Below are 18608 nucleotides of genomic sequence, written 5' to 3'. Positions count from 1 at the left end.
AGGAAGAGGGAAGTATTGCCTCTTGAAAAAGCTTTGAGCTAACGTTAATTAGAAATAGCTCTTTTTCGAGATAAGGAAACAAGGGCATGGAAGTCATATTAGGACAATTTTTAATAAAAAAAGAAGAAAGACAAGGAAATGATGGCAATGACCGGTTATGCTGATGTTGTTGATGATTTGTCATTGATGCGCTACTCCACCATCCCTTTAAGTTAGGGCATTCCCAAATATGAAGAAATTTTAATGATGGGAAGAAGGATAAAGTAGAAACTTCCTCCCTTATATCACAATCTGATATGCATTCCAAATCTTTCATTTCATCAAGCCTTAATCTTTCTAGAAATGGGAGTTTAGACAATGGTGGCAGGTGGTTGCCTCTGTCACATCTCCTTAAAGTGATTTCAACAAGATTTTCGATGGAAGAAAGCCAACTTGAAAATGTCACACCAGTGTAACCATACACATCCAAAATTTTGAGATTTGGATGTGGCTGGAGGCTATCTAATAACATCTCATCATGTCCTTCTTGGTGAGCCCATGATAATTTCAATTTCTCAAGATGTTGCTTTTCCCTTAAATTTTTGGCCTTACAATCTGAGTTAGCATCTTCCAATTGTTCTAAAATTTGGATCTCAAGTGTTCCTTTGAGGTTGTTTAGCCCATTCAATTCGCCTAGTCCACCATTATTCCTCGCAATGAATAGCAATAATGATTGAAGACCAGTCAGTTTCTGTAATCCTTGAGGCAATCTCAACTTATAACAACCCATATTATCAAGGTGCCTGAGGCTAACCAATTTTGTGATGTCCCTAGGCAATTGTTCAAGTTTACGACATTCTTGAAGTTTTAGTGTTTGCAAGTTCAACAATGTTGTAATTGAATCAGGAAGAGTTTCAATAGGATTAAAAGAAAGATCTAAGTACTTCAAATGTATTAACTTCCCTATGAAATTTGTCATTATTTCAATTTTCAATCCATGTAAATCTAATGCACGTAAACTTGGGAAACTCTCAATCAGTGTACTCAATGTTGACTCATCCATGGCATTAGATGCATTCTTACTATGTGTGAACAAAATTGTACGTACCTTGCTACTTGCTTTAACCAAGCTTAAAGTTTTAGTAAAAGATGAGTCACTAGAAAATGATACATGACGAGTTTTTTCATCCAAATAGTCAAGTCTACAGTCTGCCCCTGCAATTGATAGTGCAAGATCATGATATAAAACATGCATCTCGTATGTCCTGTATGTTAAGTCTTGTTTATCATAATAAGACTCATACAAAAATGACCTGCAAAGTAGACTCTTGATGCACTCATCTGCAACATCTTCTAATTGCTCTATATTATTTGGAAATTGGATTAACCCATGTGCCATCCATAGTTGAATCAATGTCATCCTATCAATCTCGTAAGATTTAGGAAACAAAGAACAAAAGGCAAAACAACCTTTAATATATGATGGAAGATTATCATAACTCAACCTTAGAATTGAAAAGGTATTACCACCCCCTTGTTCAATTACATTTTCTTGTACCTTATCCTTGATCTTTAACCACCCGTCTTTTTTCTCAAAGTATAATGCATTTCCAATGGACTCTATTGCAAGGGGTACTCCTTGACATTTGCCTACAATCTCCCTTCCAATTTCTACTAGTTTAGTGTTGTTGGTCTCTTGCCTGTTTCTAAATGCTATTTTCTCAAATAAAGACCAAGAATGGTCCTTAGAAAGGCCTTTAAGAGCATATGTTGAAACAGGACGTGTAATCTCTGCAACCAATTTGACTCGTGTAGTTATTACAATCTTACTTCCCTTTGCTCCACCGATTAAAAGGCTTTTAAAGTCATTCCAATTTTTATAATTTTCGTTCCACATATCATCCAACACAAGTAAAAATTTCTTTTGATAAATTTTGTTAACAAGTTCCCTCAATGGATCCGTGTTGTGGACTTGACCCATGAGGACTTCAGGATTAAACTTACGACGTTTGTTTCGCATTAGTTCCATGCTATCATCTTTATCAATACCATTTATTAGTTTTTCAGCAATTGTTGTCACCTTGAAGACATCTGAGACCCACACCCATATTTTTAACTCAAAATGTGCATTGACTTTTTCATGATTGTATACATTTTGAGCAAGTGTGGTCTTGCCTAACCCCCCAATTCCCACAATAGCAATGACGGATACATTCTCATCATTATTAGGTTCCAATAAAAGTTTTATGATGGCATTTTTGTCATCATCTCTCCCAATAACTTCTTTATTTGGTAAACATGGGATAGTCTCCCTGTTCAGACTCACTTGAGGCTTCACATGGCCCTCATTAAAATGAAAGTTATTTCTATCTTGCGCCATTGCAATTAGATTTTGCCTCAATTCGATTATTCCAAGACTCATCTTACGATTTCTAAAAACAAGTGGGATACTTCTAAAGAAATTGCGTACCTTTCCTGCAGTATTCCCACTAGTCTCTTCTTGCTGCAAAGCTAATTCAATGTGGAACTTATACTCACCCAACAAGTCATCTGCATCATAAAAAGCGTCCTTGAGCTTTTCGAGCCAGTCCCTGTCTTGATGGTTGCGGTTCGGCTGCTCCACTGCATCCAGAAGGACAGCTTGTATTCTGGACACTGTTTTCTTGATGCTTTCAATGTCATCTTTAACATTCCACAGTGGTCCAAACTTTTCAAAAGCCGCAGAGCCCAAATTTTCCATTATGGTCTGTGTAACTCCGCAGAGGATTGCTTCAGCCATTTTTTCGTAGTGAGAGAAAGGAAGGTTTAAAGAGCGAGAGGGAAGCAAGAGAGGGCGGTCTTCAAGTGGTTCAGTGCTAGAGTCTAGAGAGTAAAAGAAAAACTTTCTATTGAGTGAAAGGAAGGCTAGAAGAACGAGAGGAAAGCTAGAGAGTGAGCTTGAAGTGCTTCAGTATTTTAGAGAGTGAAAAGGATTGCTTCAGCCATTTGTTCGTAGTGACTAGTGAGACAAAGGAAGGCTAAAAGAGTGATAGGGAAGCTGGAGAGGGTGGGTTTCAAGTGCTTCAATGCTAGAGTGAATGAAAAACTTTATAGTGAGTGCAAGATAGGCTAGAGAAACGAGAGGAAAGCTAGAGAGTGAGCTTCAAGTGCTAGTATGCTAGAGAAAAGAAGACTTAAAGAGCGAGAGGGAAGCAAGGGAGGGTGGTGGGGGGGGAAAGAAAAGCTTTCTAAAAGAGTGAGATCGAAGCCAAAGAGTGAGAGCTTGAAGTGCTTCAATATGCTAGAGAGTGAAAAAAGAAGGCTAAAAGAGCGAGAAGAATGCTAGAGGGTAATGTTTCTGTGAAGAAGGAGACGAGGAGGACCGAATATTTAAAGGGGAAAAAAGTTACCGTTACTAGTTTTCCTTTAGGAATTTTCTTAGAAGGTTACATCAATCATGCATAGCTTTATGTTTTTTCAAAGAAACTCACCGTTACTAGTCTTCCTTTGTGAATTTTCTTAGAAAGCTACCGTTATATCATGAACAACTTTATGAATTTTCTTGGAATGTTACCGTTATCATGCATAGGAAAATGAGGAGGCACCATGTGGTGGTGTTGACTGTTGAGCCCTTTTGCACCGAAAGAAAACCCTTTTTGCATCAATGAAGTTAAAGCCAATTTTCTTAGAAAAATCACGCTCATGCATGGGAAAGTAACAGAGTTTTCAGAGGCAGATCCAAATGAATAATAATGTAGGACTAACATTTTGCCTTAAAAGCTTTCAAAAAAAAAAAAAAACATTTTGCCTTAAATGTCTAGCCCAGTCCTTTTGCTTTTTGAATAAATACACACATCTTTGCTTTTTGAGAAACAGAGCATGGCTGGAAAAAACAGAGCCTACAAAGACGACGTGTCGTACATATTTGTTCTAACTAAAACGACTGTAGTATAACAGATTCCAGAGGATCAGAGTGTTTAAATTCAACACATTTCAGAGAAAAATAAAAGAATGCTGAGTGTATTCGATACCTGACTACATGATGAACTAATTCAAATCAATTATATTTTTAAGCAAATATAAAAAATAAAAAATCAATTCTAATTTTTTTTTTACCCACTCATTTTGTTTTATTTAATAAAAACAATGGGAGAGAATTGGCCAATGCCCCTTTCACGAAAAAAATCTAGCATTTTACCCCATTTTTTAAACTAATAAGGGAAATGCCCCTATTTAGAAACTCGATTTTCTCAAAATCGAGTTAGCCCTATAGTGGCGTTTTATGGAACCCTATAGTGACGTTTTAAGGATCTATAGTGGTGTTTGGGAACTCAAGCTCCATGAACTCGAGTTTTATGCAAGTTTTTTTGTTTTACCTATAGTGTCTTATTTATTTATTTATCTATTTATTATGGAACTCGTGTTCATGGAGCTCGAGTTCCAAAACGCCACTATAAATCCTTAAATCGTCGTTATAGGGCTCCTTAAAACGCCACTATAGGACTAATTCGATTTTGAGAAAAACAAATTTCAAAATAGGGACATTTCTCTTATTAGTTTGGGAAATTGGACAAAACGTTGATTTTTTTTTTTTTTAAAAGGACAAAAGCCCATTTTCTCCAAAAACAATGATGGAGGAAGGATTTTTTTTTTTCCACCATCACTATCAGGGTTTTCTTGGGGAATGTGGAATTGGTAAAAGAAAATGTACAAAAGCACAACTTTTACAATAATTTTGAAAATTTTAATGGCAGTGTGAGACAAACAGTAATCGTTGAATATAAAGGAAAAAAATTGGGGCCCCCCTAGCCCAAAGAAAAAAAAGGAATTTTTTTAATGATTATATATATATATATATATATTTTTTTTGTTATTTCTAGAATTGTGTCTCACTCCTTTTAAAACTTAGACTCCCTCTCTTTTAATTAGCCCAACCTAATTAGCAACTATCCAACTCAAAAACTTAACAAAACCAAAATAAAAAAATAAAAAATCTCAGTCAGCCCAGTATTAGAATACTAGCAGTAGGTGTTCTAAATGGTAAATATTTAGTATTTAGAACACCAAATATCAAAAACACTACTGTACGAGACATTTCAAATGCTATATTAAAGTAGCCAAAGTAAGTTTTGGTTTGTGAATATACATATAAATATATATATATATATATATATTTTGCAACAGTTGATGCGCTTAAGAAACAATATTATTTTGTATTTTTTTGTCTTTGTTAGTAAAATGATTGCATCTTAATGTATCAGGAAACAATGATTTTGTGTATTGATCTTAGTTAATAGTTTGTTAGTACCATATGAATATTTATTTGGATTTTTTTTCTTCTTATACTTCGGCCTCCCTAGCTTGAAATCTTAGGTCTGCCCCTACATTAAACACTATTTGAAATGACATAAGAACATTCACATCAAGCATTCTAAAATTTTTAGCATTCACATCAAGTAATTAACTATATCATCGATCACATTCATCAAAATTCTAACGCTAGAGCACTAGCACCAATTGTTATAAAAAAAAAAAAATTCTATTTTAACATACAAAAAATTTACTTAATCTATCTTAGCATCTTAGCATAGCATTTAATATTAGACCCTACATCTTATCTCTTATTTTAATTCGTCGCTCATTAAAATAACCAAAAAAGACACCTGCCATGTAGTAGAAGTGTACTATAGCAGGTGTTAATATAATTTGGCATATGACACGTGATGAAGATGTATTTTTGGTATTTGATGTTTTAGCATTCGGCACACCTCATGATGCCAATGCTCTAAACTTTCTCTGACCAACTATAGAACTTGTTTTTTTCTCATGTAAATTTGAAAATAAACAGTAAATAAGTTGACCTTTATCAATTAGTAAGTATTCAAATTTGACTTGACAACGAATTACAAATATAAAACATTTAAATTTAGTTGATAATGAATGTAAAATGTTTAAACTTGGCTCAAGCTTGAACCAATCCTATAAATAATGTTCATGTTCAAGTTCAAGCTCATTAAAAAGTTTTAAAACTTGAACTTGGCTAGATTCATTAGTCAAGTTGAAGCTTAAACTCAAGCTTAATATCAAGTTTTTGAACTTAAAATCCAACACAAATATATTATCAAGCCCATATAAAGCTTATTGGTTTGCACAAGTAATCACTACTCCTTAGAAAGTTAACTAGTTTTCCTTTATGAATTTTCTTAGAAAGTTACATTAATCATGCATGGCTTTGTGTGTTTCCTAAGAAATTTACCATTACTTCTAGTCTTCCTTTATGAATTTTCTTAGAAAGCACTAACTATATCTAATATTTTTTTATCATCGCTAAACTATTGAAAGAATATCTTTAAAATATTTATGAACGAAAAACAGTAACCAAAAAAAAAAAAAAAAAATTTCGTGCAAATTTTAGAGAGAGAGAAAAAGAGTTTAGTCCACACCAAAAAAAAAAACCTTTCGTCAAAGCTCTAGAGGGAGCGCACACACACTATCATTAAAGCTTTGTGATACGCAAATTATAAATGTTTTTTGCATAAAACCATCAACCACATATAACAATATCACAATTTATTCAAATTAAATAATATTTTAAATGTTATGTGGTGATGATTTTATGCACAAACATATTATAATTGCGTACACAAAAGCTAAATGATAGTGTGTGTGCGCTCCCTCTAGAGCTTTGACGAAGGTTTTTTTTTTGGAAGTTGGCCTTAAGCTTTTTCTCTCTCTAAACATTTGCCACGAATGGTTTTTTTTTTTTTGGTTACTGTTTTTCGTTCATAAATATTTTAAAGATATTCTTTCAATAGTTTAGCGATGATAAAAAAATATTAGATATAGTTAGTGCTTTCTAAGAAAATTCATAAAGGAAGACTAGAAGTAATGGTAAATTTCTTAGGAAACACACAAAGCCATGCATGATTAATGTAACTTTCTAAGAAAATTCATAAAGGAAAACTAGTTAACTTTCTAAGGAGTAGTGATTACTTGTGCAAACCAATAAGCTTTATATGGGCTTGATAATATATTTGTGTTGGATTTTAAGTTCAAAAACTTGATATTAAGCTTGAGTTTAAGCTTCAACTTGACTAATGAATCTAGCCAAGTTCAAGTTTTAAAACTTTTTAATGAGCTTGAACTTGAACATGAACATTATTTATAGGATTGGTTCAAGCTTGAGCCAAGTTTAAACATTTTACATTCATTATCAACTAAATTTAAATGTTTTATATTTGTAATTCGTTGTCAAGTCAAATTTGAATACTTACTAATTGATAAAGGTCAACTTATTTACTGTTTATTTTCAAATTTACATGAGAAAAAAACAAGTTCTATAGTTGGTCAGAGAAAGTTTAGAGCATTGGCATCATGAGGTGTGCCGAATGCTAAAACATCAAATACCAAAAATACATCTTCATCACGTGTCATATGCCAAATTATATTAACACCTGCTATAGTACACTTCTACTACATGGCAGGTGTCTTTTTTGGTTATTTTAATGAGCGACGAATTAAAATAAGAGATAAGATGTAGGGTCTAATATTAAATGCTATGCTAAGATGCTAAGATAGATTAAGTAAATTTTTTGTATGTTAAAATAGAATTTTTTTTTTTTTATAACAATTGGTGCTAGTGCTCTAGCGTTAGAATTTTGATGAATGTGATCGATGATATAGTTAATTACTTGATGTGAATGCTAAAAATTTTAGAATGCTTGATGTGAATGTTCTTATGTCATTTCAAATAGTGTTTAATGTAGGGGCAGACCTAAGATTTCAAGCTAGGGAGGCCGAAGTATAAGAAGAAAAAAAATCCAAATAAATATTCATATGGTACTAACAAACTATTAACTAAGATCAATACACAAAATCATTGTTTCCTGATACATTAAGATGCAATCATTTTACTAACAAAGACAAAAAAATACAAAATAATATTGTTTCTTAAGCGCATCAACTGTTGCAAAATATATATATATATATATATATTTATATGTATATTCACAAACCAAAACTTACTTTCGCTACTTTAATATAGCATTTGAAATGTCTCGTACAGTAGTGTTTTTGATATTTGGTGTTCTAAATACTAAATATTTACCATTTAGAACACCTACTGCTAGTATTCTAATACTGGGCTGACTGAGATTTTTTATTTTTTTATTTTGGTTTTGTTAAGTTTTTGAGTTGGATAGTTGCTAATTAGGTTGGGCTAATTAAAAGAGAGGGAGTCTAAGTTTTAAAAGGAGTGAGACACAATTCTAGAAATAACAAAAAAAATATATATATATATATATATAATCATTAAAAAAATTCCTTTTTTTTCTTTGGGCTAGGGGGGCCCCAATTTTTTTCCTTTATATTCAACGATTACTGTTTGTCTCACACTGCCATTAAAATTTTCAAAATTATTGTAAAAGTTGTGCTTTTGTACATTTTCTTTTACCAATTCCACATTCCCCAAGAAAACCCTGATAGTGATGGTGGAAAAAAAAAATCCTTCCTCGATCATTGTTTTTGGAGAAAATGGGCTTTTGTCCTTTTTAAAAAAAAAAAAATCAATGTTTTGTCCAATTTCCCAAACTAATGAGAGAAATGTCCCTATTTTGAAATTTGTTTTTCTCAAAATCGAATTAGTCCTATAGTGGCGTTTTAAGGAGCCCTATAACGACGATTTAAGGATTTATAGTGGCGTTTTGGAACTCGAGCTCCATGAACACGAGTTCCATAATAAATAGATAAATAAATAAATAAGACACTATAGGTAAAACAAAAAAACTTGCATAAAACTCGAGTTCATGGAGCTCGAGTTCCCAAACACCACTATAGATCCTTAAAACGTCACTTTAGAGCTCCATAAAACGCCACTAAAGTGCTAACTCGATTTTGAGAAAATCGAGTTTCTAAATAGAGGCATTTCCCTAATTAGTTTAAGAAAGGGGGTAAAATGCTAGATTTTTTTCGTGAAAGGGGCATTTGCCAATTTTCTCCCATTATTTTTATTAAATAAAACAAAATGAGTGGGTAAAAAAAAAATAATTAGAATTGATTTTTTATTTTTTATATTTGCTTAAAAATATAATTGATTTGAATTAGTTCATCATGTAGTCAGGTATCGAATACACTCAGCATTCTTTTATTTTTCTCTGAAATGTGTTGAATTTAAACACTCTGATCCTCTGGAATCTGTTATACTACAGTCGTTTTAGTTAGAACAAATATGTACGACACGTCGTCTTTGTAGGCTCTGTTTTTTCCAGCCATGCTCTGTTTCTCAAAAAGCAAAGATGTGTGTATTTATTCAAAAAGCAAAAGGACTGGGCTAGACATTTAAGGCAAAATGTTTTTTTTTTTTTTTTGAAAGCTTTTAAGGCAAAATGTTAGTCCTACATTATTATTCATTTGGATCTGCCTCTGAAAACTCTGTTACTTTCCCATGCATGAGCGTGATTTTTCTAAGAAAATTGGCTTTAACTTCATTGATGCAAAAAGGGTTTTCTTTCGGTGCAAAAGGGCTCAACAGTCAACACCACCACATGGTGCCTCCTCATTTTCCTATGCATGATAATGGTAACATTCCAAGAAAATTCATAAAGTTGTTCATGATATAACGGTAGCTTTCTAAGAAAATTCACAAAGGAAGACTAGTAACGGTGAGTTTCTTTGAAAAAACATAAAGCTATGCATGATTGATGTAACCTTCTAAGAAAATTCCTAAAGGAAAACTAGTAACGGTAACTTTTTTCCCCTTTAAATATTCGGTCCTCCTCGTCTCCTTCTTCACAGAAACATTACCCTCTAGCATTCTTCTCGCTCTTTTAGCCTTCTTTTTTCACTCTCTAGCATATTGAAGCACTTCAAGCTCTCACTCTTTGGCTTCGATCTCACTCTTTTAGAAAGCTTTTCTTTCACTCTCTAGCACTGAACCACTTGAACCCCACCCTCCCTTGCTTCCCTCTCGCTCTTTAAGTCTTCTTTTCTCTAGCATACTAAAGCACTTGAAGCTCACTCTCTAGCTTTCCTCTCGTTTCTCTAGCCTATCTTCTTGCACTCACTAGAAAGTTTTTCATTCACTCTAGCATTGAAGCACTAGCTTCCTTTGTCTCACTAGTCACTACGAACAAATGGCTGAAGCAATCCTTTTCACTCTCTAAAATACTGAAGCACTTCAAGCTCACTCTCTAGCTTTCCTCTCGTTCTTCTAGCCTTCCTTTCACTCAATAGAAAGTTTTTCTTTTACTCTCTAGACTCTAGCACTGAACCACTTGAAGACCGCCCTCTCTTGCTTCCCTCTCGCTCTTTAAACCTTCCTTTCTCTCACTACGAAAAAATGGCTGAAGCAATCCTCTGCGGAGTTATACAGACCATAATGGAAAATTTGGGCTCTGCGGCTTTTGAAAATTTTGGACCACTGTGGAATGTTAAAGATGACATTGAAAGCATCCAGAACACAGTGTCCAGAATACAAGCTGTCCTTCTGGACGCAGTGGAGCAGCCGAACCGCAACCATCAAGACAGGGACTGGCTCGAAAAGCTCAAGGACGCTTTTTACGATGCAGATGACTTGTTGGGTGAGTATAAGTTCCACATTGAATTAGATTTGCAGCAAGAAGAGACTAGTGGGAATACTGCAGGAAAGGTACGCAATTTATTTAGAAGTATCCCACTTGTTTTTAGAAATCGTAAGATGAGTCTTAGAATAAACGAATTGAGGCAGAATCTAAGTGCAATGGCGCAAGATAGAAATAACTTTCATTTTAATGAGGGCCATGTGAAGCCTCAAGTGAGTCTGAACAGGGAGACTATCCCATGTTTACCGAATAAAGAATTTATTGGGAGAGATGATGATAGTAATGCCATCATAAAACTTTTATTGGAGCCTAATAATGATAACGTATCCGTCATTGCTATTGAGGGAATTGGGGGGATAGGCAAGACCGCACTTGCACAAAATGTATACAATCATGAAAAGGTCGATGCACATTTTGAGTTAAAAATATGGGTGTGGGTCTCAGATGTCTTCAAGGTGACAACAATTGCTGAAAAACTAATAAATGGTATTGATAAAGATGATAGCATGGAACTAATGCGAAACAAACGTCGTAAGTTAAATCCTGGAGTCCTCATGGGTCAAGTCCACAACATGGATCCATTGAGGGAACTAGTTAACAAAATTTATCAAAAGAAATTTTTACTTGTGTTGGATGATATGTGGAATGAAAATTATAAAAACTGGAATGACTTTTTTAGCCTTTTAATCGGTGGTGCAAAGGGAAGTAAGATTGTAATAACTACACGAGTCAAATTGGTTGCAGAGATTACACGTCCTGTTTCAACATATGCTCTTAATGGTCTTTCTGAAGACCATTCTTGGTCTTTATTTGAGAAAATAGCATTTAGAAACAGGCAAGAGACCAACAACACAAAACTAGTAGAAATTGGAAGGGAGATTGTAGGCAGATGTCAAGGAGTACCCCTTGCAATAGAGTCCATTGGAAATGCATTATACTTTGAGAAAAAAGACGGGTGGTTAAAGATCAAGGATAAGGTACAGGAAAATGTAATTGAACTAGGGGGTGGTAATACCTTTTCAATTCTAAGGTTGAGTTATGATCATCTTCCATCATATATTAAAGGTTGTTTTGGCTTTTGTTCTTTGTTTCCTAAATCTTACAAGATTGATAGGATGACATTGATTCAACTATGGATGGCACATGGGTTAATCCAATTGCCAAATAATATAGGGCAATTAGAAGATGCTGCAGATGAGTGCATTAAGAATCTACTTTGTAGGTCATTTTTTTATCAAGTTTATTCTTATGGACTTACATACAAGATGCATGATTTATATCATGATCTTGCACTATCAATTGCAGGGACTGACTGTAGACTTGACTATTTGGATGAAAAAACTCATCATGTATCATTTTCTAGTGCCTCATCTTTTACTAAAACTTTAAGTTTGGTTAAAGTAAGCAACAAGCTACGTACAATTCTTTTCACACATGGTGAGTATGGATCTAGTGCCATGGATGAGTCAACATTGATTACACTAATTGAGAGTTTCCCAAGGTTGCGTGCATTAGATTTACATGCATTGAATATTAAAATAATGCCAAATTCCACAGGGAAGTTAATACATTTGAGGTACTTAGATTTTTCTTTTAATCCTATTGAAACTCTTTCTGATTCTATTACTACATTGTTGAATTTGCATACACTAAAACTTCAAAAATGTTGGAATCTTGAACAATTGCCTAGGGACATCACAAAATTGGTTAGCCTCAGGCACCTTGATGATAAGGGTTGTTTTAAGTTGAGATTGCCTCAAGGATTACGAAAACTGATTGGTCTTCAGTCATTACCATTATTCATTGCGAGAAATAATGGTGGACTAGGCAATTTGAATGGGCTAAACAACCTCAGAGGAACACTTGAGATCCAAATTTCAGAACAATCGGAAGATGCTAACTCAGATTCTGAGATCAAATATTTAAGGGAAAAGCAACATCTTGAGAAACTGGAATTAACATGGGCTCACCAAGAAGGACATGATGAGATGTTATTAGATAGCCTCCAGCCACATCCAAATCTCAAAATTTTGGAAGTGTGGGATTACTCTGGTGTGACATTTTCAAGTTGGCTTTCTTCCATCAAAAATCTTGTTAAAATCACTTTAAGGAGATGTGACAGTTGCAACCACCTGCCACCATTGTCTGAACTCCCATTTCTAGAAAGCTTATGGCTTGATGAAATGAAAGATTTGGAATTTGAAAACATTGCCTCGGTGGATTGGGAATCTTATCTCACTTAAAAAAAAAGAATTTTTTCTTTTGGATTTCGAAAATATAGGAACCAATGTATATAATTGAATGGGGCTCACTTTAGCAAAGCTTTTGGTTTTCTAAAGTTTTCTAATAATAAAAAAAATTTCTGAGATGTATAGAATCTTGGCCATTTTGATTGATTTCAACGCAACCAAACTGTTGAATTGTTTTGAAGTTCTATTATTATTAATATTATTTAATTCGATGACTTGTGTTCTGTCAACAGTTTATATTTTATGAATCATCTGTGGAATATGGTGGCAATATGCCTCGCTTGGATACTTTTAGGATTTTGGATGGCGGAGTACGAAAGGTACTTAGTTACACTCTCTATAATCAAAGGTTATTGAATATTTTGAATAAAATTTCATTCAATATATTTGATTCACACATTAAGAAGGACCCAAAAGGAAAAAAGTAATTAAAATGAAAGATGCATAAATCCCTATTTCCTTCAATAAACTTTGAATAGCTGGAAGAGGGTTATTCAAATGTGAATTCCTTTCCTCTTCTTCTTTGTTTTTCTTGTATTATGATGATTTCTCACTTGGTTTGATCCTAGATGCAGAACAAATTGGAAGCACAAAACAAAACTAGGTGTAAATATCTAAGCCTATTCAAAACCTTTTTAAATAACATTTTGTCTCTATTATGATCTTATTTTCTACCATAGTTTAATGGTCTACAGCTTAACATCAATTTTTTTCTTGTGGTTGGAAGCATACACAGTTTTAGTGGAATTTCTTTGTACATTGTGTTATGTTCCCATTGTTTGCTGTTACAAACTTGGGAAAAATATTTTTTTGGCCATTTTGTCTCACATCTTATTTCCAATTTGCTTCAAAGTCTTTACATGAAAAATGCCTTGCCCAAGCCTTAAGTCCTTAATTTTTCCAATAAACTTTGAATAGCTAGGAGAGGGTAATTCAAATGGTAATTCATTTTCTTTTCTTCTTTGTTCTTCTTTTGTACTTATGATGATTTCTCACATGATTTGATCCTAGATGAGGAACAAATTGGAAGCACAAAACAAAACCTGGCAAAAATATCTGATCCTATTTAGAACCTATTTTATAAAGAATGTTTTGTCTACCATTGTTTAATGGTTTAGACTCTAGAGCTTAAAATCAATTTTTTTTCATGTACTATTACAAACTTGGGGAAAATAATCTTTTTGGCCATTTTGTCTCACTTGAATAACTAATTCAAGGCAATAGCATCATCATTGCAATCATTCTTGATTGGCCTTTAGCAATATGCATTTGAAAAAAAATGATCTGAAACCTAAAAGGGTAGCTTGTATGGACCTTTTATAATAACTCATCACAGATTGGTAAATTGGGATTACAATGCTGATATCTTGTGTGTTATATGCAGGGAGCATTTGGAGTGTTATAGGGATCATCTCTTTTATGAATACTCTTTTGCAAGAAGATTATGGCAGCAAGTGTTGGAAGAGTACTTGGTTAATCTGCAGCTTGTCTTCTGAAATTCCTCTCCATTTTGTTCAGATGCTAAGGCCCACTTGGTGTTCTTGTTATTGTTGAAATTGGCTTTAGTGTGATGTAAATTTTTGTAATCTAAAAATTGTGTTCTTCAATGTTTTGGTAGTTTTTAGCATTTGTTTTAGAGAAAATTGTTGTAAACTCTTTATTCAATAGTGGAAATTTTTTACCGGACTAGGTCCCGTGGTTTTTCCCTTCTCATTGGAGGGTTTTCCACGTAAAAAATCGGTGTTCTACTTGTGGTTTGTTGCTGGATATTTTTGTTTGTGTTGATACTTGATAATGCTTGCCAGATTCTTTTGAAATTCCTATTGAATTTGCACAAAAAGAAAAAATAAAAGAAAAAGAAAATTCCTTTGTGTGTTATGGTATCAATTGGCAATTTTTCCCAATAGAAATCATGGATTCATTCTTCAATGGGAAAAGGTTTTAAAATGCAATAGTCCATAATGATCTTATTCACAGTGAGAATGGTCATGTAGTTGATTTAAAGTGATGTGAGAGTTAGAACTGGAGCAGGTTTTAAAATGTCAATAAAGGATAGGGTGCTGTTTAGTTATTTTGGTCTGTGTCTGTTTTAGCTTAGCATGGTAGCTTGTCTTTTTGCTGCAGGGGCTGGCTGTTCAGTCTTTCTGTCTTTTGAACTTCATGTAATAATTTTTCTGTTAATAAAATTTCCTCATTCATCCAAAAAAAAAAGGAGGACAAGAAATGGAATACAAATTGCCTGAGCACTAAGTTTTTCTGCAAAAACTTAAGATGAATTTCATGAATCTCAAAAGCTAATTATATCAAGAGGAATTTTATTTTATTTTATTTTTTTTAACTAGAAAATTATTAGATAAGTTGAAATGCATTATCCCTTCAAATTCTATTGCATCACACAAATTTGGCTAAACATTCTCTGGCATTGATTTTAGAAGAAGCACTTAATGCCTAATGCTCCAACTGGTTTCCAGGTTACAAAAAGAGTTCTTGTTGGGGTTTGTTCAAACATACAGGCTGATGCGCATTGAAAAGACCTGGAAACATTAGTTTTTAAAAATGTCATTATAGATTTAACTGGATTATGAATTGATTTACCCCAAACGTTAGGATTTGCTAGCTGCTTAGTAGAAGGTTATATGTACTAAGCTGATAAAGCATTTTGTCAAACATGCAAGAATGCCTTTCAATAGCTTGATCCCTCCAGAAACAAACCACAAAATTGGATTAATATACTTCTTAACTAGTCCTAGAACCTCTTTATGAATAGTCGATGATGATTATATTTGATTGGTGTAAACCGCATAAGAACATAAGTTTAGCTTTTCAGGAAAGTATTTTGTACTTAATTTTTATGCCAAAATGATAAATTTAGAATTAATTCCACATTCTGAAAAATTACCATACTGAACAAGTTTAGAACTAGTCATAGCATTCACGGCTGTCCACTTTTGTGGTTTCTCAAAGGATACCCCATTAGTCAAGAGCCTTAGACTCCAGTGCCATTACCTGTTAGATTATCAAAAAGATCTACAGCTAAAGGTCTCATTTCAAAGCCCATGTGCAGAAGTGAATGTTATCTTTTTATGTTCTTCGTGCTTTACATCCACAACAAATTTTTGTGGTATATAATGTTTTCTTAGTGATGAAAGAGCAATAGTAATTGATGTTGTTTACAACACTGCAAATGAAAATGTATTAAATAAGCTTGATGCTACTTAAGAAACAGGTCAGTTACATCTTACACAACTTACTCAAATGCCAAAAACACGCTGGCTGTCAAACAGTCCTATCATGGTCTCACAGTAGTAGTGCTTATTTTGCTGAAGCTAATCATAGTCAATGAACATATTTAAACCATGTTACAGTTCTATCTTTTTGTATGAATCATTGTGCCACATAGTTAATGGACCTGTAATATGGTAACTTCTTGTAGTAATACTATTTTCAAAGCACTAGATGGTTCAAGTTAAACACAGATGTATCATCATTAGGTAACCCCCGAAGGTGGAGGGGGAATTCATGACTTTGATGGAAACAGGATTAGAGGATAGTCAAGAGCCATTGGGTTTGCAATGAATGTTATGGCAAAATTATGGGCTTCAAGGATGGTCTAATTCAAATTAGCTTACTCAGTATCCAAGCAATAGAGATAGAGCTAGATGCCAAAGTTGTACTTGAACTTAATTCCAACTCCAACCCCATAAATAGACCCTTCAAAGCTCTTGTGCCTTGTCACAGACAAGTGATCAGAAGAATCCTTTATACCAAACTTTACCATTGTTTCATGAAGGCTAATGATCCCTTAACTAATGGATCAGCCATAAATGCCCATTTGAGGTCAAAATCCTCAGTTCGGCTAAGAATCATCATTTTAACACCAAAATCAAAAGTATTTAAGGAACATGGGAACTCCATTTTTGGGTAAAGGTCAAGTCACTTATCTACTCTTACCCAAAATGTGAGACAGTCTCACATGCCAACCTTTTTCTAGTCTCTGAATGAGTTCCCTCTTGTTTAAGAGAGGAACAACTCATGCTCTCCAATAACTACAACCAGACACCGATTAGTGTCTACTTTCATTCTAAAAATATTCCACTTACCTATTATATCCAAGCACTACTGTAGCCTGTAGGTCACATAAAAAAAACTCCTTAACTTTCTTCACATACCATTATATTCTTATGACCATGGAGCTCCCAAGTGATTAGGTTGCACTTCCCAATCATCTAGTATTCATAGTATTAGGCTGCACCGGTCAATACTAATGTACCACCATATGATAGTCTCTTTCTCTCCATTTTCACACATTTTAAGAGGGACAAAACTTAACTATAGTATCTTATGTGTTCAACTTTAAATTCGCCAATTAAATGTAATTGCACGACTATATTAATCAACACAATATAAGCAATGTTACATCACCTAAGAACAAAATTAAAATCAATTATGTGATATATAGTTTGTTCCCTTTGTTGTCCTTTTGTTTTGTTGGTTTTGGACTAATTTCTTTAATGTTCTACCTTATTATGGATATTGTCTGTAATGTATTATGCACTTTTTTGATAAATTTGATTGGATTGGAACCTTTGATGATTGTTGTTCCATTAATGAGTAATGAAGTACATTTTTTAAGGTTGAAGATTTTTTTATTGCAATCATGTATTTTTAGAGAGTTGAGCAACTGTTAGTTAAAAGATTTTTTTTTTTTTTATTAGCTCTTACTACTTCCCAATGAAGTGGGACACTAGATTCCTCATTTTAAGTGTTTATTTATTTATAATTTAATGGTTATAACAACGGTGAAGAGATTTGAACTCTGAATTTCTTAAAAACTCTAGGAAGTGTCAATTCAATTGAACCATAAAACTTTTGGTAGACCTACTAAATTCCTCCTTAGCAAGAACACTTTGGCACCCTTTAACAAAAACTTTGTTTTTATTAACAAATTATGATTATAAATAAATAAAAAACATGTTAAGATACCAATTATGATTTTTTATGTATTGACAAGATTTATAATGTACAATAAAACTTTATCAATCAAACTACTACAAGTGCATTGACTAATAAACTTCCGCCTGAATATAATTTAACTATTCATATATATATATATATATATATATATATTTTAATGAATAACCATCCATATAGATAGTGACATAACAATGTTCATAGTGTATTGAGTAATTTAACAATGTACATGAATAAAATTTAACCATTCTTAGAGATTTTTTTTTTTTAATGAATAACTATCTATATAGATAGTGACATAACAATGTTCATAGTGTATTGACAACAGTAACAATGTGCCCTAGTTTAGTCGGATAGGATATCACTTAGGTTCAATGCAATGGACCCATTAGATACAAATATGAGTCAAATTTTAAACGCTTGTTCGTATCGTATTGGCTTCAGATTGGATCCAAGCTTAACCCAATTGGATAAACTTACTTAAAAGCATTCACATCAGCTCATACAAAAATTTCTATTTATGAACTTACTTTTTCTATTTTACATATTCATTTTTTAAAACACCTAACATCATTTCTTTATTTTATACTATATTTCATTAAAAATTATTTTTTTAATTATTTTTTTCTTTACATATAACAACTACCATTTACACTCTTCTTTCATTCTCGTAATAAATATAAAAAAAAATAAATGTAAAATTAATAATGTAAATATAATTTATACAATTATGAACAGACAGATGTAAGTTATTTACAAAATACTGATGTGATGTGAATGGTCCAAAGGTGCCTAAATTTTCGATCAAAAAATTCTTGAGATATTGATCCTATCACAAAAACGAAACGTGTCA

The 18608-nt window shown here is 33.1% G+C and overlaps 2 protein-coding genes across 2 annotated transcripts; one reads left to right on the top strand and one right to left on the bottom strand.

The window, feature by feature from the left end:
* Positions 1–267: 267 nt before the first annotated feature.
* LOC115984232 (disease resistance protein RGA2-like) lies at positions 268–3183 on the bottom strand. The gene is made up of 2 exons (XM_031107204.1): positions 1293–3183; positions 268–1194 (listed from the first exon to the last, which is right to left on the bottom strand). The coding sequence occupies exons 1-2, from the start codon at positions 2756–2758 to the stop codon at positions 1182–1184; spliced, it is 1479 nt and encodes a 492-aa protein (XP_030963064.1). The 5' UTR covers positions 2759–3183; the 3' UTR covers positions 268–1181.
* Positions 3184–10294: 7111 nt separating this feature from the next.
* LOC115984465 (putative disease resistance protein RGA3) lies at positions 10295–12778 on the top strand. Its single transcript, XM_031107489.1, has one exon. The coding sequence runs from the start codon at positions 10295–10297 to the stop codon at positions 12776–12778; it is 2484 nt and encodes an 827-aa protein (XP_030963349.1).
* The last annotated feature ends 5830 nt before the right edge of the window (positions 12779–18608 follow it).

Source organism: Quercus lobata, chromosome 4 (assembly GCF_001633185.2).
Source record: "Quercus lobata isolate SW786 chromosome 4, ValleyOak3.0 Primary Assembly, whole genome shotgun sequence".
Lineage (NCBI taxonomy): Eukaryota > Viridiplantae > Streptophyta > Magnoliopsida > Fagales > Fagaceae > Quercus > Quercus lobata.
The sequence above is the reverse complement of the archived record's forward strand: the minus strand, read 5'-3'. Positions and strand labels throughout refer to the sequence as shown.